The following is a 23,630-nucleotide window of genomic DNA, read 5'->3' on the forward strand; positions in this document are numbered from 1 at the left end:
ACAAACACACGTGTGTGTGTGTATGATTAAAATTATTAGGGCCAACAGCAATCTAAAATGCAAGACAGCTGTCATGTCTTTTATATACTATATGATAAACAGAGATTACAATACCTGGTTCTATTATATGATAAGAGTCTTACATAAAAAGTACATAATGGAACAATTAGAATGTTTTAGGAAATCGTTCCATCTCTGGTAAAAGATATTTGTGACTTTCTTGCTGAAATCATATCAATAGGTAATATGCTTTCAATATATCAGACAGTAATGTATACTATGTCCTTGAAGCAGGAATACAGTAGTGTTTTCACATCACAATCTGACCTATCTAGACACATAGCTACCTGATGCATCAAACCATAGCCTACATGTGGATACATCAGTTTACAGACTTACCTAAAATAAGCAATTGCACTTAAATTCCCTTCATCATGGTCCCGAGGTCCTTCATCATTTGAGTAAAAAATCTAAATATTTATCTAGGAGTTTCTTAGGTAACATTTTGTTGTAGTATTTATCTTTAATTTAGTGATGACAGATCATCACAAATCTTAAGGATGAGACTTAGGACTATGATACATAGACAGATATATGACCAAGAGACTTAAAACAAACTGAAGGTCAGTGTCATTTGGCACAGTTCAGTTGAATTGAATCAACCCAAAAGATCCCAGTTAGAAACACAAACCTCCTGATGGAAGATGATACCATGTCATATCATGCACGGACCAGTGATACCCACACCATACATTGATATACTTGTGTTAAACTAAGAGTTTCAAATACTTAACTTGCATGGCTTCTGGTTTAGATAGTTCTTTCACATTTACTGAAACACATACATCAGTGAGTTATTTACCATCTACTTCAAAGGACAGTAACATTTTGCCCTTTTTCTCCCACACTTTGTTTTGTGCAATTTAGCATTAAATCTGTTTAAATACATTTTATTTGGAAAGTGTCATGAATTTAAACATGATACATGTATTCCGGCAGCAAAGGTGTTACCAGTTTTAAGAGTATACTTTGAAGAGGCCTTTTTAAAACAAAACCTCTGTCAAGATTTCAGTGTTAGTCACAAAATTATTAGAACAAATATAGGTAAAAATATATAAAAAGTAGTGACATTATTATGTCACCCACCAGACATTTTTCTTCTATGGGTGGAATAAGAAGGCTAAAAATATAACTCCTTCATATGAGCTCATATTGGCAGAAATAAGCATAGCTCGCCCAAATGCTGCAGCAGTTATTATTATTGCTGTTCTTACCAGTTGTTGGCCGTAAGGTCCCCAACCAGCATACTGAAGCTGTGAGTTTGTAACCTCAGGGGGATTCAAGTTGTGATGCTCCCTGCAAATAAGCAGACACACAAAAATGAAAAAAAATAAATAAAGAAAGAAAACAAACATAAACAGAAAATAGCATTCCTTTCTTAAGTAAACTGACTGGGCAAATACTGTATTCATTTTGTCTACTAACATTCTTAGAGGCCAAGAGCAAGTATTGACTTTCTCCATATATGTTGCACTTTGTGTCCCACATTTTAACTGATTTAACACTTACTGGAAATGGAACACAAATTATTCATACCTGCCAAAGAAGAGGTTAGTTCCCATTTCTAAGTGTATTAGTCACATTCTGGAAATGCCCATAAAGTTAAAAAGATATATATCTATAAAATGCCTTGCCCAGTCTTGTAATTTCAGATGAAAAACATGGTTGCATACTATTTTGTTCAAAGTGTATACTGCAGCCATTGCTTGTTGGACTCCTTTCTGCTGACTCTCTGTGAATGCTGTTGAATACAATTATGGTACAGTGCTTTATTATTTCATACTATCATGGCCTTTTTAACTATTTTCATAGAGAGTCTCTGAGAATACATCCTACAGTATATGATTTCAGGTAGTGGGTTTAGGTGTGGATAAGCAATTATGGTGGAGAAGCATAAACTGTCAAGACCATATTCAAATCATATGATGCTAACAAGCTATTTAACATTCATACCTGGCTGATTTGACAATAATCATGCATTCCTGACCCAGTCCCTGACTTTATTCTTGGTTTGGGATGTCAGAGAATTTGTTATTTATTATTTTGGAACAACTCACTAAGCCTATGTTAGACAATCTCCTTTAACATTATACCTTCACCATATATAATAAAATATTTTAAAACCCTTTTTTCATTTTTGTCTGAATAGTACAGCCAATAGCAAAACATAATTTTATTTTAGTTTTTCATTAAATAAATAAATAGTTCATATGTTTTTTTTCTACATGTCTCTTGTAATACAGTTTCACCTGTGAGCCCTGTAAAGTCATGTTAAATACAAACATCTTCTCTTGCCAGTAAAGCTATTATTTATGTATTTTTACAGCCCTGGGCCTTGTTACACTATAAATCTGATCACTAGACATGCAGCCCAGTAGATCATTGCAAAGCTTAGCCCACTTTCCCATCTATTTCAGAATACTATCTGGTTAAGCAGCATACACAGATTCATACAGGAAACAAATGGGCAGTGAGGTTACCAAATCCTGGACTACAAAAGTCAGTCTGTTAATAGGTTATGACCTTAATCCTCTATACTAATTAGTTTTCCTAACCATTAAAATAAAGATAAGTATTGAATGTCCAGCAGGTAAATAACATCATGGCAAATCTGTAAAATTAAGATGTGTTACCAAAGAACTAATGCAAGACTAATACCCAAAAAACATTTTAAAGGTCAGAACCTACATTGGCGAGTCCCATTATGTTGGAAATGAATTGCCAAAAATTGAAACTTACATAAATAAATTAACTCCAAGATTGCCATGTCTCAGAATATTCCCTTTTCTCTGAAGTATTGTGTTCTCACAGCTGTTATATAGAGCTGTTATATATGTGGTGGGAAGGAGTGCTTAACCCTCTTGCACATACACACACACACACACACACACACACACACACACACACACACACACACACACACACACACACTTCAGGTATGCTGGAGTGGCTTGTTCCCATTAAAAAATAAGTTTAAATTAGAAGAGCGATGGTCAGTATTTGCCATTCTCTTGCATTTTCAGTCTTTTTCTTCAGCATGTCATGAATTGGCACTTTGAGTCCTATCAATAGAGTCCAAAACCGTCAACATTGAGACTGCTTAGCAGTTAGGCATTATTCCCTGAAGTCCAAAAGCTGACATGTTTTCTCACATATCCTCTTGCACATACACACACACACACACACACACACACACACACACACACACACACACACACACACACATACACACACACACTTCAGGTATTCTGGAGTGACTTGTTCCCAAAAAATAACTTTAAGTTATAAGAGCGATGTTCAGTATTTGTCATTCTCTTGCATTTTCAGTCCTTTTCTTCAAGACTGTCAAGAAGGCACTTTGAGTTCTATCAATAGAGTCCAAAACCCTCAACACTGAGACTGCTTAGCAGCTAGGCATTGTTCACTGAAGTCCAAAACCTGACGTTTACTAACATATGCAGCAGTATAGTGAGCACCCATGAATATTTTTTATGCTAACACTTAAGACTAATAATGGTGAAGTTATTGATCTCCTAGTGGAATTACTGAGAACACGCACAGTCTATAAGAAAACAAATAGCCTGTGTGTGTTCCTGTAATGATTAATGCACAGAATGCATAGTATGTACAAATTAATAAAATGTGTATAAAAATGCAGTCTGTCCATAAAATAGGCATGTTTTATTAATGGTTATAGATATAACGCATCAGGTTATAGAAAACAAAACCCCCTGGATAACATACCAATACTTAAAAGAATTACCCTAATATAAACATTATTAAGATTGCTGGGAAAATATTACTAACAGCGCTTAATTTCTCTGACTAAATAGTTAAGCCATTAAAAATTACAGAGCACTTAATTCTCAGACAAACTAGTTTAACCATCAAAAATTACTGATAAGTTTTAAATTTCACTGTTTCAAAAGATTTAACAGATACAGTTGGCACAATGGGAGGTACAAGATTTGACTGTGGTGCAGTGTCTTCTAGATAAGAGAACATGGATTACAGTCGATGTGTTGTGACAGTTCTAGCCACTAGGTGGTGTAAAAATTGGTTTTAGGTGATTTGGTCATGTTCACTAATGTTGCCAAAAAATGTGCATGCTTATTTACCTGTGATAAGTGGGTTGTGGATCCAGACTATGCCATGGACCAATGTTCTCTTGGAAGGAGAGGTCTATGTGGCCATATTGGCCAGTTTGCGCCTGTAATAAAGTCCAACAACCCTGGGTCAGTAAGTTACTTGTTGTCTGGTGTCCAGTTGTTCAGCTTGAGTTACCAAGGATACTCCTGTTGTGTGAAAGCTGGACATGAAACCACTCAACCTGCCAAATATGAATTAAGGATTGCTACACTCAAGCACAGAGCAGCTGTAATACTGAAGAACAAGACATCCACGGTACTCTAGCAGCTACTGATACAAAGAAACTCTATCAGGTTGCAAGACAATGACAGAAAGATAAAGAAGTCCTCAGTTACTCTTCAAAAGTAATGCCTGCAACAACCTGCTCACTAATCCATAAGAACTCAATAGCACATGGAAGGACTACTTCTTGCAGCTTTGGAAAGAAGAAATTCCTAGAGAAGCTGTACTGTTCCACCCTCAGCCAAAAAAAAAAAGGAAAAGGAGACCACCCTAGGGGAAATAAGAGCAGCATTAAGGAAAATGAATTCAGGGGAAGCAGCTGACTCAGATGAAGTCATAGCAGATATGAAGTTGGGTAAGTTAGTGGAGAAATGGATCCTGAGGATACTCACAGTAGTATGGAGAGAAAGGCACATCCCAGATGGTTGGAGAATAAGCATACTAGTGCTTATGTTCAAGAACAAAGGGGACATTCACAACTGTGGGCAGTATAGAGGTTTCAAACCTTTATATGAAAGCTCTGTTGATGATGACTGATACATGAATATGCGCTGTAGCAGAAAGTAGAATGGGAAATGAGCAGTTACATTCAGATCAGGATGAAGCACAACTGACCCAATGTTTGCAGTGAGACAGATAGTTGAAAAGAAGCTACAGATAAGGAAAGAATCCAACTGTGCATTCCTAGACTTAGAGAAGGCATATGATAAGGTCACAGTAAGCTGACTTGGCCAGTTCTGTAATGGTTCAAAGTCCCAGAAACATTTGTAGAATTAGTGCAGTCTATGTACGAGGAATCAATAATACAAGTACAAACAGTGTTTGGACTCACAGAGGGGACCCAAGGGGAGTGAGTGGACATCAAGGTTCAGCTCTGAGCCCACTAATATTCCTGCTGTTGATATATTACATAAGCCAACAGGTTAGAAGGGACAGATCAACAATGTTGCTGTATAGAGATGATGTGGCATTACAGGCAGATACTGAACAAGAACTTCAGCAAAGGATGGGGGAATTAAATACAAAACTGAAGGCACATGAGGTGAATCTGGGTACAGATAAGACAGTTGTAATAGCAGCAAACAGAGGAAAACAGAAGGAGCTGAGAAATGAGATAGAAAGGAAAATGGTGGAACAAATTAACAGCTTCAAAAACCTGAGAGGGTGGTTGAGGAGAAAGGAAGTCTGAATGAGGATGTGAAAGCTGGAAGCAGAGGGTCTGCAACAGCCAACTGGCACAGAACGTCAGGGATAATGTATGACAGAAGAATGACAAAGAAGATGAAAAGTAAGATGTACAAAACAGTGGTGCAACCAATACTACTGCATGGTGCATAAACCTGGACAATGAAGGCAAAACAGTTGAGGACGTTAGAGGTGATTGAGCTGAAGTGGATGAGATAAGTGGTAGGATGTACACTGTGGACCAAATGAAATGAGAACAAAAGCTCAACTAGCACAAATTGCAGAGAAGGTCAATGCAAACAGATTATGGTGGCTTGGGCACATGCACATGAAATCAGATTTGGGACAGAAAGGAATGTAAGAGGAAATGAAGACATCCAGCAAAGAGATGGATAACTGTGTGAATGATGACCTGTGAAAGTCAGGCACAACTGTCAAAGAAGGTTGGAGAGTGATACCGAATCTAGAGAGATGGTGCCAGTTGATATGACACCCTAACCCTGTGTAGAAAATTGGAAAAAAAGGAGGTTGATGATGGCAAAGATGATGACAATGATGAATGTTTCAAGGGATTAGTTGGCAAAAATAGTTGATTGCATCATGTTTCAATAAAATTAATTGATTTTCCATTTCTAAACACTATACCAGTAATAATATGAAGCTAAGGAGCATTAAAAAAATAAATTATCTAGAAGTGGCTACAGATTTCATAGATAGCAAGTTACTGTAATCATAAACAATTAAAAAAAAAGAAAATTCATAAAAAATTAAAAATCCAGTTCTCATTTATAATACATCTTAACCCACAGCATCTTTTTGAAATCTTTGCATATTTTTTCATTGCTTATCCCTGTCAAACCAGTGAAACATGATTGCTAGTTTATAAAAAATTATTACTCATTATTTTACTCATATATCATGAGGTTCATAAAATATGCATTCATTTCTGATATGTAGTATTGAAACCTTACCAATCCTTTTTCTGAATGATAATTAATATACTGTCCAGAAAAGATGTTTTTCCCCATTGAATTGTACTTGCATTTTTATTCCAAACGGTATACCTAACAGAGAAATGTCATTCATTTTAAAATATATACCCCAATTTTTCCTACATCAACCAAGCCTTTACTTTTCTATTTATTTAAAGCCATCCATATCATGTCTAGACACTCATGTGCTCAAATTATTACTTCTTTTATCCAAACTTTGTTTTTTGCAGGTATTATAATGTCCTCTGCATATGTTAACAGAACTGGAATGTTTAACCCTTCAGGTGTGATATACACCACCTCCTTCATTTTGCATTTATTTTAATTACTATCACATTCATAGCCAATGCAAAGAGTATACAACTCACTGGACATCCCTGTCTTATACCACTCATCATACTTACCTGTTGGCTTAACCAATTATTGACAAGTATTTTTACTTTATTATTACTATACAATGACATACATAATTTCCTAATTTTCTCACTTATATTATAGTCTTTCATTATTATCCATACAATTCCATGTCCAATTGCGTAAAATGCCTTATTACGGTCTCCTATCATAAATTTTACTACTTCTTTTCTGTTCATAATGTCATCCACAATTTCTCTAACTATCATTAATAATTCTTGACAACCTTTCCCATTATACTATATATGCTATCGTGCATAATACTCTCCATTTTAGTTTCAAATCTTTTTTGCATTATTTTTTATAAAGATCTTATAATCATTATTATTCAGTATGATTGGTTTCCATTTTTTTAACTGTCTCCTATCTTCCTTCTTAAAAGCTAATTTAAGTATTCAACTCTGCAATTCATTATACACAAAACCTTCATTTAACCATTTATTCAATATCTTTAAAAAGTGCTTTTTGCCACTCCCTTAAATGTTTGTACATTTTCCATCTGGCTCTGCAGCCCGATCTATATTTACTTGTTCTAACTTTATCTAGCTCATATAAAGGAATCTCCTTTTTCAACTCTTTATTTTCTTTTTCGGTTAACTTTTTATTTTCATGTTTTTTTCACTTACTTTTTTCTTTAAACATGTCTTGTACATTTTGTACTAAACTGTTCATAATCTTTTCCTGAGTTCTTTCTATTACTCCTTTTACATTTTTATTTCTCTCATTACAGTATCATCTTCCATCACTAATCTGCTTAAGTAACTCTATACTTCTTCTCGTTTTCTTTGTAAAACATATATTTGCTTATATAATAATTCTTCTATTTTTTCTTGATTTCTTTCATATAATTCTATTTCTTTATTAAAGTATTTTCTCTCATTATGCTCCAAATCTTCCAATGCATATATATATATATATATATATATATATATATATATATATATATATATATATATATATTGTACATTGTTTACATCATATTGCCACTGTAAAATTATTTTTTGTTTTTCCCTAAATATCATCCACCATTCAGACCATTTTTTATAAAATGTCCTCCTAGTAATATGATCTTTCCATAACTGTATTACTAATTTATTTCCTTCTTCATTCCATGCTTTCTCATTTATCTTTTTTATTCATTTGCCTATTTTTACATATTCCTTGTATTCCTTTATTTCTATCCATATTGCAAGATCACCAGAAAATCCTGTTTCAACTATCACCCCTGTCCCAAAATGTTTAACTTCATAGGATAAAAATGTCTTGTTATGAGGCAGAAATGTTAAACTCAAACACTTTAATTTAAAAAAAATTAAATCCAAGCTCATAGTTTAAGTCCCAAGGTTAGCAAAGTAAAAACTTGCAAGTAAATCCAAGAAATCCAAAACAAAATAAAGGGAAAGCGCTTTCAGCTTAATCAGCTTTCTTCATATCCTGTTGTTTTCTGTTCCTTTGGATCCTTTCAAAGGGTAATCACCAAATGAAAAATCTTATCTCATTACTGTCCGGCTTCTAAGTGCCATTTTTAAAGGGACCACACCATTGAGTCCAGGCTCTTTGTCTGCTTATAAGCTATATATCCTACGCAATTCCATGTACTCAGTGTAAGTGGATATATCCCCTCCCTTCAGATTATCTGTGACAAGTTGGATTACCATGAAGCAAATTTTTTGTGTTGGATTATAACATGTTGAGCTAATGCATTCAAAGAAAGTATTCTTCATCACTGGTGTCCCTAGTTGAGTTGAATACACTACATGACCCTATTTTTTCTTTGTAAGCTGCTGAAAGAATTTTTTGCAGTACGAAATAAATACTCAGGAAAGAAATCTCTGATGCAAGTAGTAAGCATAACAAACTTGTACTGGTTTTCCAAATTGTAAGAATAAGCCTACTGCATAATAAATGTAGAACTGAAAAAAGAAAACTATATATATAAAACACTGTAGAGTCAAATTAGCTGTGGCTGGGAGGAGGGGTTGTTGAAACACCCCAAATAAATGCAAGAAGTAGAAAAACAGAGTGATTAAAAAGTGAAGCAATAACTTGTATACAACATTTTGGAAAAAAAATGTAGCAATAAGCAGTCTGTTCAACGGTTTGCTTTGAAGAACTATAATACTGATATTTCTGAGATAATAAGACATAACTTTAAAGTGTGTAAACTCAGTTTAATGAAGTGCATTTTTACAGTAACAAGTCAGGCAGCTGTCAAGCAAGTGCACTGGCAAATGCTGATGATACTTTATATCTTAACTATAACCTGGAAAGAAGTACTGAAGCTAATGTTTTTTCCTGAAACACAACAAAAGTACTAAATAGATGGTCCAGTGGTGTGGTATTTTTTGAAAGAGTTCGAAAGTATGACTGCACAGAAATAATCCCTGCAATATTTTTGTATTGCTTTAGTTTATCTTTGAAGTTCTGTTGGAGAAGTTTGCAAATTGTAAGTGAACTGTGTATTGGATAAAAGGAATGCAAATGAGTGTGAACATTTGCACTGAAAATGAAAAAATGAGTTATTCATCGCTAAGTGTAAAGCTAAGAACTATGTACTGCAGTGTATGCACTGAATTTTTAGCAGATTGCTGAAACAAATTCATAATTAGAATATGAAGTCTTGCAGCAGATAAACAGTACACGGCTTAGTGAAGCTAAGCCAGTCATTACTTGCATTTGTGAACTGTCCTGCATTTTCAACAGATGAAAATGACCATCTGCTAGTGCTGTCTGGAAGAAGCTGTACTGCTACTGTGTAAACTGTTTTGATATGAAATTGTTATAAGTACTGTGTGTGTAAGTCTTGTTGCTAAGAATTAAATATGTGCCATATGTAGAAAGCGCTGACAAACTGTGATGTTTTATACAGCACTGAATTTTCTAGATGCTGTCTGTGGCAGAGCACATAATTTCAGAGAGCATTGAATCTTTTCAGGTGCTTGATAAACAGTATAACTCTACACAGCTTTGAACAGTATTAAATGATGCCTGGACAGTAGTGACAAGTGTGAGGCAAAGTGTCTCAGACACCTGAGTAAAAAGCAAGTCCTCCACAGTGCTGTATTTTTAATACTAAAGAACCTGTATCCCTATGAGAACATTTACTCTTTGTCCATACAGGGTACTATTCCAGTAGTAAAAGTTGATGCTTGTGTCATTTAAAAGGGTTGCCTACAGAAGGAAATTACTTGTCAGTGATCATAGGATCACAGGATCTTATCAAGTTATAAGGCTAATGGCCTTGGGGCCCTTACAAGCCTAGACAAGTTCTACCCTTATTTCCACGATCCGCACTAAATGCCCATGTCCAAGTGGGACACAAGCAGAAACCCTGGGGTGAATTTATAGTTATCATCCAGTTGTCCAGATTGTGCTTGAAGAGGGCCAATGAGGTACTCTGTTTAACATGAAATGGGAGTCTTTTCCAAAGGTGTGGTAACCTCTGGGAGACAAATCTGTCCCTCCAGCAGGTTATATTAATGTCACATACTAGGATAAGGTCTTTAGAGCAGTAACCCGTGTACCATTTGACTTGTGGATACACAGCATTTCCAATAAAGCAGAGTCAGAGATTGCCTTATATGCAAGGCAGGGATAGCTTCTGAGTATAAAATAAATGAAGAAATACTAAACCAACAGGCTAAAATCCAGGAACTTTAATAGATGCAAAAGAGTGGTAAGTGCTTTCACGGTGACCACACCGCATCATCAGACAACATTAATTAAGAACTACAAGTCTTTTATACAAAATGTGCCCAATAAAAAGCCCTTAATTATGATGTCATCAAAAAGTTACAAATGTTTACATCCTTCTATAGAGCAGAAGTGGATTTTATTGTTGAATGCAGAAAAACCACCTGGTCTAAATGTTTTTTTTTCACTGAAACCTTTCCTGAAAGGCTGTAGACTTAGACATAAATAATATGTTTTATTTTCAAATATATTTTTATAAGTGCAATATGTTTGCATACATTTTATAGTTGTTTTTATTCATGATATATGAATGTTTTCTGCAGTATGTGTTCTTTTACAAAATTTGTAACTTTTTGATGACATCATAATCAAGGGCTTTTTATTGGGCACATTTTGTATTAAAGACTTGTATTTCTTAGTTAATGTTGTCTGATGAAGCAGTGTGGTCACCGTGAAATGAAAGCACTTAGCACTGTTTTGCATCTATTAAAGTTCCTGGATTTTAGCCTGTTGATTTGGTATTTCTTCATTTATTTTATTCTTATTTTTGTCTTACCAACCTTTATCCTGCTACCATATATATTTTTTGCTATAGCTTCTGAGTAGTCTGTATGAAACAGAATAAAGTGACAGTGATTTCAGACTATCCACATAGGACAGACGCTGAAGACCTTGAATTTTCTTTGTGAGGAGCATTTGTGGTTTCTCCAATTGCTGCAGGTGCTTGGAAATGTACATACCAAATGAGGCATTGTACTCAATTATTGGCCTGATGAGGGAAGAGTACAGGGAAGTTATTACTTCTGTTTTTCTGGAGGCAATGCCCTTAGCAATATAGAAAGCCCTTCTGACCACTGTGGAGACATGGTGATCAAAGGTAAGATTGCTGTCAAACTGTGTGCCCAGGTGTGCGTACTTAGGGTGTTGTTATTGATGTGGTAGCTAGCAGGAACATCACTCTTACTGAAAGGGATGATAATACATTTATTTGCATTCAGTTTAAGGTCACGACTTTGGCACCAATCATTTGTTTGTGTAAGACCCTCTTGTAGGATGTTGACATCATTTGGAGATTCTATGATCACTTCCAGATTGCAGTCATCAGCAAACTTTGTCAGCCACAGACCTTTAGCTTTTCCTTGTACTTTGGCGAAATAGATTCCAAACAGAAGAGCTCCCATGACTGATCCCTATGGAACACCACTGGCTACAGGTCTGCCGCTAGAAGTGGATTCCCCTATGTTGAGTATACGTATTTTATCAGTGAGCCAGTTATTGATTCACCTAACAATATAAGAGTTGATACCTAGGTGGCTGAGTTTGTCAATGATGCCTGAGTGGGAGATAGTGTCAAAAGCCTTGGCTAAGTCCATGTAGGTTATATGCACATATTTCCCCTCATCCAGGGCCTTGGTGACTGTCTTGAAGAAGTCTACCAGGTTTAACAGGCATGATCTCCCTTTGACAAATCCAAACTGAGTAGAGTCAAGTGTTTGGAGATTATCTATATCTTTGCTGATAAGGTCCATGATGATTCACTTCATGGCCTTGCAGATAAGTCTGGTCAGGCTAACATATTTACTTACATATATTTAAATATTTGCAACAAAAAGCAGTGTATGAAACACACTAAACACAGTTGACGTTTTGAGAAACCAACGTTTATGAAAAACTCTCTGCATGGAAAAATGGTCCATTGATGAGAACAGCTAGAAAAAGAAGTTGTTTCTCAAAGGATAAACCATATTAATGGAAATGGGGTTCAAAACTAAAAAATGTGTTAATTTTAAAACATTAAACCATTCGACAGAGAAAACAGTGTTCTTTGCTGTGTGAGACACGAAAGTGGTGCTGTCTGCAGAAAATAAACCCTCCAAAAGTGAAACTGTAGGTTACCTTATATAGAAGAAGTAAGAAAACTCTATGCAAACTTGATAAACAGGTTGTGAGTTGCAGGTACTAAAAATTAGATGCAAAATAAGTAGTAAACAAAACAATATGTGTGTTGCTATCATGGAAGAACAATGTAACTCTGCTGAGGTATAGCAATATAACTTAACTAAAGAACTAAAGAACTCAGAGCTGATCAGTTAAGTCTGAAGATGCAGAATGTGACTGTTTTGTACTATAGTATCTCTGACAGATAGGAGCAAATGGATTGACTGCAGTCCAGTATTGCAAATATTCTAACTGAAATGTTAGGTGGATCTAAGTCTTCTGGCTCTGCTTCTAGGGAAACTGGAATAGGTGAAGTACAGGGGGAGAAATGAGGTTTGGTAACAAACCAATTTGTCCAGGGACATCTTCAGAAGGGGGTTAGACAATATTAGTGGGAGGTAAAAGGGCAGGAGGAGAGGAAAGAGTTAAATGAGGAAGTAGAATGATTAGGAGGAAATGAGGTAAGGGGAGGGAGGGGCTTAAGGGGTGTTTTGTAAGTGTAACTGGGTAAGGAATCACATTTTGGTGTGAATGTTCTACCCGCCCTCACTCCCTTTTTTGGTGTAATACTATTTTATCAGTTTGGATAGGGTGGAGAACAGGAACAGGATTGCCCTCTTCTTTTAGCCTCTGATGCTGGATGTTCATTTCAGGGAGTTGGGAAAGGAATGTTAACAGTTGGAGACTGCTTGATAAATAAAATAAGCAAGGGGAGGTAAGGACGCTGCTTATTTTGTTGGATGTGTAATTAAATAAATGGCAAATGGAGTGAGTGGTGGGGCATTGCTTCATAAGTAAATGAGTGGAGGTATGGATGCTGCTTACTGGGTCAGGATGAGCAAGGGCATGCTGTCTTGATTAGCATTACATGGGTGTTTTATGCTGTGATTAAAATCAGCTATATTATGTTCCAGTTGTAATTAATAAATATTGGTTAACAAAGTTATGTTTACGGACCTCTAATAAAGGTCATCAACACGGCCGGCCATTCAGGCTGGCCTCATAAAGGGAGCAAATTTCATTTATTTATTTAGTATAATTAATTTTTCTCATTCTCCAAAGTTTGCGCTCTTCTCGGCGCCCTATCTCTGAGTACATCCCAACTGTATTATGGTGTTTGTGCCCTGCCACAACTTCCGTAGTTCTGTCCAATGGTGCCAGAACCATAGGACAAGGGGGAGGGTGAACACCCTCCCACTTTTAAAGCTGTGGGTTGATCGGAAGGCTTTAGCAATTAAAAAAAAATGCGGTACAAGCGTCTTCTGATTTAAGGCGGACCATGAGTGGCAAGCACACGCACCAACGTGGATGCAACTACATTCCGCAGTTGCACATGGAATTTAAGCTAGCAATTCTGTTTAATTAATCTTGATGGATCTGAGCAATGGCTGCCTGTTTTCATGCTTCTGGGATGATGTAACTGCCAACAGAGGTGATGAACATTAGCAACATTAGTTCTAAAATGCTTATTTTTAATTTTGCAAAAGACTGCTCCAGAAACATCAACTGTCTCACAGAGGCTGTACATGGTATTATCCTGATAACATCCATAATATAACCATGGGAGCTGTTGTATTCACACTGTTTTTAATGCATACTATCATTACTCTTTTAAAATAGAAAATGCTAACAAGATATGCATTAACTCTATTACTGTTCTCCTCAACAACACTAGACTCCTCCTTTTAATCAAAAAGCTAAGTCCCTCCTTTTTCGTGTGTCTCATTTTGTTTATATAGTTATATAACCACTTAAATTTTACTTTGGCGACTAAGTCTTGTTCAGATCTACCAACGGACATTTTAATCAGCATTTTTAACCTGGGTGGCTCTCTCTTAGTTTCTAATAATTTTCTCTCACTAAGGAACATCCAAGTCTTTAATCATGGCTTTATTTCCCTTTGTACTTATGTTATAATGCTACAGTAAAAGCATGTTTATGTTTTACTTCTTATTTGTCCTGTACTTTAAAATATCTCAGTAATACACCCTCTAAGAACAGCATAGAAAATCCCAGTACTCTCTGTTGTGTCCTTACCTTTTATCTCTTTAGTCCACTGAATTACTTTATGTTTGATTACTAGGTTTGTGGAATGATTCAAGAAATATACTTTTCATGCACAGTCATAGCACAGGAAAATGTGGAGTAAAATATAAGCATTAAACAACAGCCAATGCATACTTGAAAGAGGAATACCTTTGTGTCAATACTGAGTAGGTAGTTTGACATTTGCTATTCTATCACTACGGTAACTATTAGAGTCTTTCATAGCTTCCTCAACCAAGCACTGAGTACAATAAAATAAGATGATCACACAATACTATTAGGTTCATAGGTAAGTACTAGGCTATCTGCCCAAGGGCATTTATAAGCCTAACCAGAGTGTGTTGGCTTTTGCCACCCCCTTAGATTAGTTCCCTGTGCCTCTGACCAGCAGAGCCATTAGTTCCCTGTGCCTCTGTCCAGCAGAGCCACTGCAGTGATCCCCGGGGTAAATTGTCTCTTTCCCATCCACCCATCAAGGTTTCTCTTGAAGAGTGCTAGTGACGGGCTCTGCCTGATGTATATTGGAAATTTGTTCCAACGCATGGGGAGTCTCTGGGTCAGGAATCTATCCCTCCAGCTCGTCCTATTTATCGTTGTGGTAAGGTTTATATCCCTAGAGTGTGTGGCTCTCAGGGATTTGTTTTTTTAAGGTAGAGAACATATCCATCAATTCTGGGTTGGACATGGCCTTGTATGTCAAGCAGAGATCACCTCTGAGTAAGCGGTATGCAACCGTGTACAGCAGGAGTTTCTTTAGTCGGGCTGCATAGGTCATCTGTTTGAGGCCAGTAATCCTCTTGGTGAGGTACTTTTCTGGTTTTTCCATCTGTTGCAGGTGTTTTGTAAGGTACATCCCAAATGGAGCATTGTATTCTATAATGTGTCTAATAAGTGATGAGTAGAGATGCACAATAACCTCCTTTGTTCTGGATGAGAAACCTTTTGAGATTAGGTGGCCCATGTAGAAGGATTTTCTAACCACCTTGGCAATATGATTATCAAACGAGAGATTGCTATCTACTTGGGTCCCCAGATCCCTTATTACTTTTTCTGTATTTAGGGGACTACCACCTATGTGGTAGTTTGTGGGTACTTTGTTTTTTCCAAAGGGAATGACTATGCACTTTTTGGCATTCAGCTTGAGGCCATGATTTTGACACTAGGTATCCGTCTCAGTGAGACCCTTCTGGAGGGTGTCTGTATCAGCTGGAGAATCAATTATGGCCCCTAGTTTGCAGTCGACTGCGAACTTGGTCAGCCAAAGTCCTCTAATAGAATTATGTGGTTGTTTAGGTGAATTTTTGCCAGGAGTAAGGAATTAGACATTAAATAAATATTTTAATTCAAGCTAAGCTAAAAAGAGAATTTTGCTCTGCAAATATATTACAAAGAAATTAGAGTAAGATCTAAACTATCATCATAGGCTGAAAAACTGAAGAACTAGAACAGTATGAGTTGTTCACGTGGATTAAAATGTTTTATGCATTTGGCTCTCTGAGGAAAAAGACAATGAAATGAGCTTGAAATGAAGAATTTGATTTTTTTCTTCCTGATTAACCACTTCAGTAGCATGTACCATGTTCCATGCAGCTGAAGTAAATGATAGTGTTCTGGTGCCACTTTCTTTATAAGTTGCACTCATGCACAACTGATCACACGTGATAATCATGCTTCCACCATAGTCTGGAAATCTTTATATCTGGCCCAGTTAATTTACAGGGGAATATCTTCCAGATCCAGAGGAGTCACCCTATTACTGTACTCTTCATCAGAACCATCATGAAAAACAATACTCCCCTTGATATGTATAAGTCCAAGTATATCATTCAAGTGGAAGGACCCCAAAGATTTCTAAGATTTCTAGCAAAGAAAACTGAAGGTGTTAAATCCTTTGACTATCTTGATAGATTTGCATGTATCTTCTTACACTCAATAGCTGCCTGACTTCTCCAAGATGACCTGTATCTCATTTTTTGAGCAGTGAAGGACCCAATCCTATTTGCCCTCCTGTTGTTTCACTAACCAGTGGTTCTCAAAACACTCATACTAGGCATCTAAATTTCCAACAACAAATTAACAAGACACACTGTAGGGATAGTTTTCTTAAAGTTTTACTAGCCTATGGAATAAGTTACCACTACAGGTCAAAGTGCTGTTATAACTACCTTTAAGCTTAGTCTTGATGACTGGATGGGTAGTCACAAACCTACGCTAGTTTTTTTATTATTATTATCATTATTATTTTTTACAAGAAACATCTTTATTAAAGTATCATGTATGACATAGGCAATCATACATTTACATAAAGGAAAATAAACCATGTTGACATAATTTTTGTTGCAAACATCATACGTCACAAACCATACTGACATGATTTTAGTTGCAAACATTATACATCACTTATAATCTATCCAGTCATTGTCAGCCAAACATTACATAGCTCATTCAAATACTGCCCTCTTTTAAACCTCATTCTTCCCTTGTATGTACTGTTCCCACAAGTCCCTGAGGCTTAAGCTACTGTACATAGGGAGGAGAGAGGCTGTAATTCTACTTTCACTGAGCTGTAAGACTCGCTCGCCTACCCCAAAGTAAATTAAACTTTTTAGATTAACTTAAGCAACCCTTTATTACAAGGCACATGGGCTTCTATGTTCTGAGGACATGATCTTTATAGTAAAATATGTGTGAAGGAGCAACAGATAAAGCAAGTTTATTAAAGAAAAAATCTTCATTCACTTACAGTTAAAGTACATTGCAAGGTATCTTTTCTTCCTATGCATTTAAATAATTGAAGGGAATAACTGGACTGCCTTTCTTGCCTGTGGGTGTGGCTCAAATAGGAGTGTTTCATGAGAATAATGCGGGTGGGGCTTAAGGGGCGCCAGAGCACTACTTTTACTAGGGTGCAATTTCATCTAAGGCCGGCCCTGGTCATCAAACGTCATTCTGTGTGATGTGTTTATTGAAAGGGACCAGGGCAGTTTAGTTTGCAAATTAGGGAGTGTTGTTATGAAACAAGAACTTGTATTAACAACAACTGTGTTTCTTACAAGAAACATACTGGTGCAACAAAGTGCTATCCAAAAAGAACAGACAGAAAATTAAACAATCTCACAATGCTGTAAAATGCTGTCAGGCAAAGTCAGAGAAGAAACAAAAAATTATATAAATGTGAAGATAATTAAAAGGTACTTTTAAAAAGCAGAAATAACTTATAAATATGACGAAGCAGAACATTTCTGGGCATGGAAATAAACTGCCAGAGGAGTTTAAATGTTGTCTGGCATTGACAAACCAAACAAAAGGTATGTCAAAGTAAAAGAAACAAAAGATGACAGCTTTATACAACAGGCTCTCTGCACTTTCTGAACAAGTGGGGAGCAGTGAAATACCTTAGTAAGCTTGAAAGTGCAAAGTCAGGAGATATCACTGATCAAAAGGAAAAAGAAAAAGAACTAAGTGAAATGATGTTGGAAAGTAAATGACTAAAAGTAGTTTCAAACCCAAAATGACATTGCTTCTGACTCTCTCACTCTCTCTTTGTTCTTTGTAGTGTAAAGGGTTGAAAAAGAAAACTGTGTCAGAAGCTTCAGAAGATTAACATCTCCCAGTCTGATCAAAAATTAAATTTCATAACACTCAAGTTGAGAAACAATCACTTAAAAAAAGACAACTTTAAGGGGCCAAAAACAGTCAGTTATTGTATACAGGCCACAAAACAATGAAGTATCCTGGTCTATACACCAAAGAAATCTAAAACATAAATGAAAGTAACCAGCTGGCATTGATTGATGGTGAGCTCAAAGGGACTGCAGACAAATACACTGGACAAGGAGTATTGCTGACTCAAAGTTACTTAATCAAAGCATCATAGAACTGAACTAAAACTTAAAAGGGAAAAAAAAGGACTTGGCAAATTGAATGATTTGTGTTACTAAGCTGACACAAGTAAAAAGAAAAGTGCACTGCATATATAAGCTCAGTAGCTGAGGCAACAACTGAGACATAGCTCTGGAACAAAAATAATTTTACAAGATCCGTGGTTTTGGAAGACATAGCCAAACATACAACCACTAAGTTGAAATATTTGCAAATTGGAATGATAGTCCATAAGTTCAATGTAGCTTAATTGAAAAGACAGTGTAATGTGACAATTAGAAATACAGTAAATCCATGAGAGGAAAATAAAAACTGCTGTCTTAACAAGCCACACTAAATAATAATATACATGATAACAGTGTGCCTCTGTCCACACACAGTAAGATCAAGGCTAGCTTGAGTAAGACTCTGGTTTCAGCCTATAAAGAGTTAAAACAACAATAAAAATAGTATATAGAGACATATGAAGAAACACTAAATGCATTAAACCAACATATAGAATCACATTGGACTGGCATTAGCAATAATTGAATCCAAGCATGAAGCAGTGCAAGGAGAAATGGTAAAAGAGCACAGAGAAATTGCAGCTGAGATAAAGAAATGTATGATGATAGAATTTGTCCCAGTACCTAGAGAAAAGTAAAGTGCCTTAGAGCTATTGATGGAACTAATGAGCCTGGGAGAAGAGCTCATGACAACGAGAACTGTACATAGTATGTTAGGCAACCATGATGCAGGGCCAAACGTGGAAGAAATCTGCATGTCAGTCAAGACAAGATGTTACTGGCCAATGACATGCATCTGCACAGGTCTGAACTGAGAGCTGTTCATGTAGTATATATTAATCCCTAACGTTTGCTGTAGGGATATGCAGAGCTGTAGTTTTGCAGCAGTCTGGACAAAGGATCCACATCTGCCATGAAAGGAGGAAATTGTTCCTCTTCTTATAAAAGGGAATGTCTGAGAGAGACACAAGACAGACAGACAGACAGAGAGCGACGGTGAGAGACAAAAGGAAAGAGAGAGTGAGACAGGGAGATGAGATCCTCTCTGGCAGAGAGAGGAAGTACTATAGACAGCCACTGTTGGAAAGAGAGTGAGAGAGAGGGATAGAAAAGACAGAGAGGGGGGGTAGAAGAGTAGAAGAGACAGAGAAAGAGAGAGAGAGCGAGGGATAGACAAGACAGAGAGAGAGAAAGAGAAAGACCTACTAGAGATGTTATCTCTATGGGAAGAGAAACTGGACCTTGATAAATGCTCTGGGCAAGCTTGTTGAGAGACATGGAGGGGGAGGTGTGGGTGATGAGTATTCATCTCTTGTTAAGAGGAATTGAACTATGGTTTGCTAAATTTTGAGTCATTTACCCAAACTGAACTGTGAGTACCCTGTATAACATATTTAAAATAGTATGATGGTACTGTAAATGCTGTACACTGAAGCCATACAGTGAGTGTCTGCTAATATTGAATACTGTACACAACTGACAGTATCATTTTTTCATCCATTTTAACTTTTTTTCCATCTCTCAGACTGCTTATCTTTATTATTTTCCTCTCCTGCTTTAGCTTCCATGCTGTATAGTTTTCCTGCCATTTCCTATTCCCATCAAACATCACTGCTAGGAATCCTCCCTGACCTGCACTGAATACATTCATTCTAAAAGACAACACTTCATCACCTACTAGCTTTAATTTTCTTCCCTGTTTATCATCATCTTTAATTGCCCTTTGTAAACTTTTTGTGGCTTCTCCTCAGGAGTCCCTTTTTAGCTTTCTTTCAATCTTGCCTATTGTCTTCATCATTCAAACTCTTAAAATATGCTCGGCATCATTTCAACAAATTTGTCCCAGTCATTACTGCTCTTATTTTATGAGTACTCTTTGTATGCTTCCCCTTAGTTTTTTATGGTTTCCTTCATATTCCATGTATACTTGATTTTAGCCTCATTCACCCACCTTAGGTCACTATGCTCCATTAACATCTAGTTACTTTGAATTGCTTGAAGCCTCATATCCTTATACAGGGGAATACCCTGTCACCTCCCAAATGACTAGCTCTCCCTCATTCCTCTCCTATCACACCCCTATTCCTTTTTTCAGTTCTTTTTACCTTCTACTCAATATTCTATTTTCTTTAAATCCTGACTTTTCTCAGTTTTAAGACTGCATTCAGAAAAATCATTGCCTGTGTTGTTTTCAGTGTTAATAATGAAACAAATAATTCAGAATCTCTACTATGCTTTCTTTTTACATTTCTTTGATAATATGCTATGACATTGTCCTACTACAACCTTCACTTTCAATGACATTTTTTGTTCCAGTCCATAAATTTTATTTGGTAAAAACATATTGTAAATGCATCAGAACATGATTGGCTTCAGTTACTTACCATGTTTGTAAATTGGTCAAAAGGTAGTATGCTGTATATGAATGTTTATACACCTGCAAAAGAAACAAATTATTAATATACTGCACCAGAAATTATATCACACTAGAAATTATTTATTTCTGTAAACAGAATACATTTTCTACACGTATGAAGCGTTACTCTTTAAGTGGCAGTTTCTACTTTTGCTGTGAACATTCCATTTGAAATTATTACACAATAAACCACCTTTAATTTATGACTAGAAACCAGACATCAACAGTCTATGACAGCCTATAACAGCATTAAATTCATTATCCAGATGCTTGAGAATAATAATACAAATCTAACATAAAAAAGATGTAAGGAATTTTAGCCATATTACAAGCTTGGAATATGCAGTGGATTTTCAAACTAAACTCAGTCTGTACTTATGAACAAGCAGTTAGGTACAATTCTTTAAGTTTTACCTCAGCTATAGTTAATTCATAAATGAGGTTTGATGATAAACCAACTTGTCCAAGGACATCCTCAGGTGGGAGTCAGATAGAAATAGCAATGGGAATTAAGAGGGTAAAGGAAAGAAATGAATTGGGGGGAATGAAATTCATGCTTATAATAACATAAGAGAGTCTAGGCAAAAAATGACATTACACAAAGTGGCATTGTTACACTTGAAATTTGAGATTCAACCTTTTAAACAATTTCATATAACAGTGTTGGCATAAAAAGAAGGGGATTAATACAAAAATAATTAGTTAGATTGGAAATCGGGGAGATTGTAGTAACAGTGCTGAGAAATACTAGTATGGGTGGGCAGTGGAAGGAGTTGGATAGCTGGATTAGCCTGCAGTAAGGCAGGAGCAGAGCCATTGATTAGTTAGGTAGTTTATTAGTTGTTGTATGAAATCATGATGGTATGGGTTTTTAGTAATTTCAGGTGGGACAGTATTCCATTGTTTGGACTGGGTGACTTTTAGTGCAAGTTTGTTGGAGGATCTGAGGGTCCTGGGGTTAAGATTAGGTTGGATGAGATTGAAGAGGGCAGGCCGGTTAGTGGGAAGATGAATTATTTTGTGGACCATCGATAGTTGGTTGAGAGCCAGAAGGTTAGGGAGTTCAAGCCATTTTAATTGACAGAGCACAGTACAGTGGTAAGTCCTGTGTGGGGCATTCAAAGGAAACTTTGCAATTTTGTGATAGCAGGATTCAGGGTTGTTTAGGACTGATTTGTGAAGGTTAGTGAGTATGTGGGAACCATAAAGGAGGGGTGAAAGTAGGTGAGAATGGGCTGTGGCAAGTCTGGCGTTGTGGGACAGGTATGGTTTGGCCCTATATAAGGTGCCGAGCTTGATGTGCACTTTTTTGATTGTTAAAGAGATGTGTTTTTCAAAAGTTAGATTCTTCAATAGTGATCCCTAGGAGCATGGAATGAGTTGTAGGTTCGATCTTGGTAGCATATGAGAAGTGAATTGATAGAGGGGCATGACAAGATTTGGATTTTTTGTTTTTGAAGATTATTAGTTTGGTTTTGTTTGGGTTGAGAATTAGTTGATGTTCTGAAAGGTATTTTTCTATGCTAAGGAAGGATGGTTAAATTTTTATTTGAAGTTCTTGTGGGGGCTGGGGCAGAGCCTATAAGGGTAGCATTGTGTGTGTGTTGGATAGTTGTGGCTAGTTTAGTTGCTGTTCTGAGGTTGTTTGTGACTAGGATGAAGAGGAGAGGGCCTAGTATAGAACCTTGGGGCACACCAACAGCAATGAGAAGGGAGGGAAGAGTATTTTGCCATTTGGTGGCCTGTTGCCTATTTGAGAGATAACTGCAGAACCCAGACAGAGAGGGTGTGCTGATGCTGTAGGTTGAGAGTTTATTGAGTAGGAGTTGGTGGGAAATGGTGTTGAAGGCTTTAGACATGTCAAGAAAGATAGAGGAGACTGCCTGGCCTTCATTAAGTAGTTGATGAATGGTGTTAGCAAAAGAGATTAGGGCAGTGGAAGTACTGTGTTTGGGTCTGAAGCAATGTTGTGAATGGGATAAGAGATTATTAGAGAGTAGGTGGTTGAGAAGCTGTGTGTGGATGCATTTTTGTAAGATTTTAGCTAGTGGGGATAGAATGGCGATGGTGTAGAAGTCAAACAGATCTTTGGCGCGACCTCCTTTGTGGAGTGGGATGATATGACATATTTTCCAGAGAGATGCCACATATTGTTCAGAGACTGAGCGATTTATCAAGATAGAGATGGGGTAAGCAATGGATGCGGTTGCACATTTCAAGAGCTCGTTTGGGAGCTGGTCTGCAGCCAGACAGTGGGGTTTAAACTTGGCTAGGAGAGATTTTATGTAGGTTGTTTGAATGGGAGAAAAGCAGACTGGGTTAGGATTATCAGGGGAAATGACAGGGAGTGTAAGAGGTGTATTAGGTTGATTGCCTAGTAGGGAGGTTATTAAATTTATGAAGTGGGAGAATTTACGGGGGGGGGGGGTGTTTTTCTTGGTAGGATTGGAAGTACATTTGCTTGTTGACTGTAGTTTGTTTTTTCTTTGCTTGATTCATTAGCTGTTTATAGGTAGTTAAGCTAGATATGCTTTTGATGGTATGGTAATCTGACCAGGCTCTATCTCTTTATTTAAGTAAGAGTTTAGTTTCATTGGTTAACCAGGGTAGAGGCTTGGATTTTGAGTG

General features: G+C 36.7%; 1 protein-coding gene across 1 annotated transcript in view; it reads right to left on the reverse strand.

Annotated features, from left to right (window-relative positions):
* The window catches only part of DPP6 (dipeptidyl peptidase like 6), a 2,722,860-nt gene that overhangs the window by 1,173,333 nt on the left and 1,525,897 nt on the right, over window positions 1-23,630 (reverse strand). Inside the window, exons 6-7 of the mRNA XM_044066886.1 lie at window positions 20,971-21,023; window positions 1,275-1,356 (exon numbers count right to left, since the gene is read on the reverse strand). Of these exons, the coding sequence (XP_043922821.1) occupies window positions 1,275-1,356; window positions 20,971-21,023 (135 nt within the window). The remainder of the gene's footprint in view (window positions 1-1,274; window positions 1,357-20,970; window positions 21,024-23,630) is intronic.

This window comes from Protopterus annectens, chromosome 3.part1, assembly GCF_019279795.1.
Source record: "Protopterus annectens isolate FY-2018-M chromosome 3.part1, PAN1.0, whole genome shotgun sequence".
Classification (NCBI taxonomy): Eukaryota; Metazoa; Chordata; order Ceratodontiformes; family Protopteridae; genus Protopterus; species Protopterus annectens.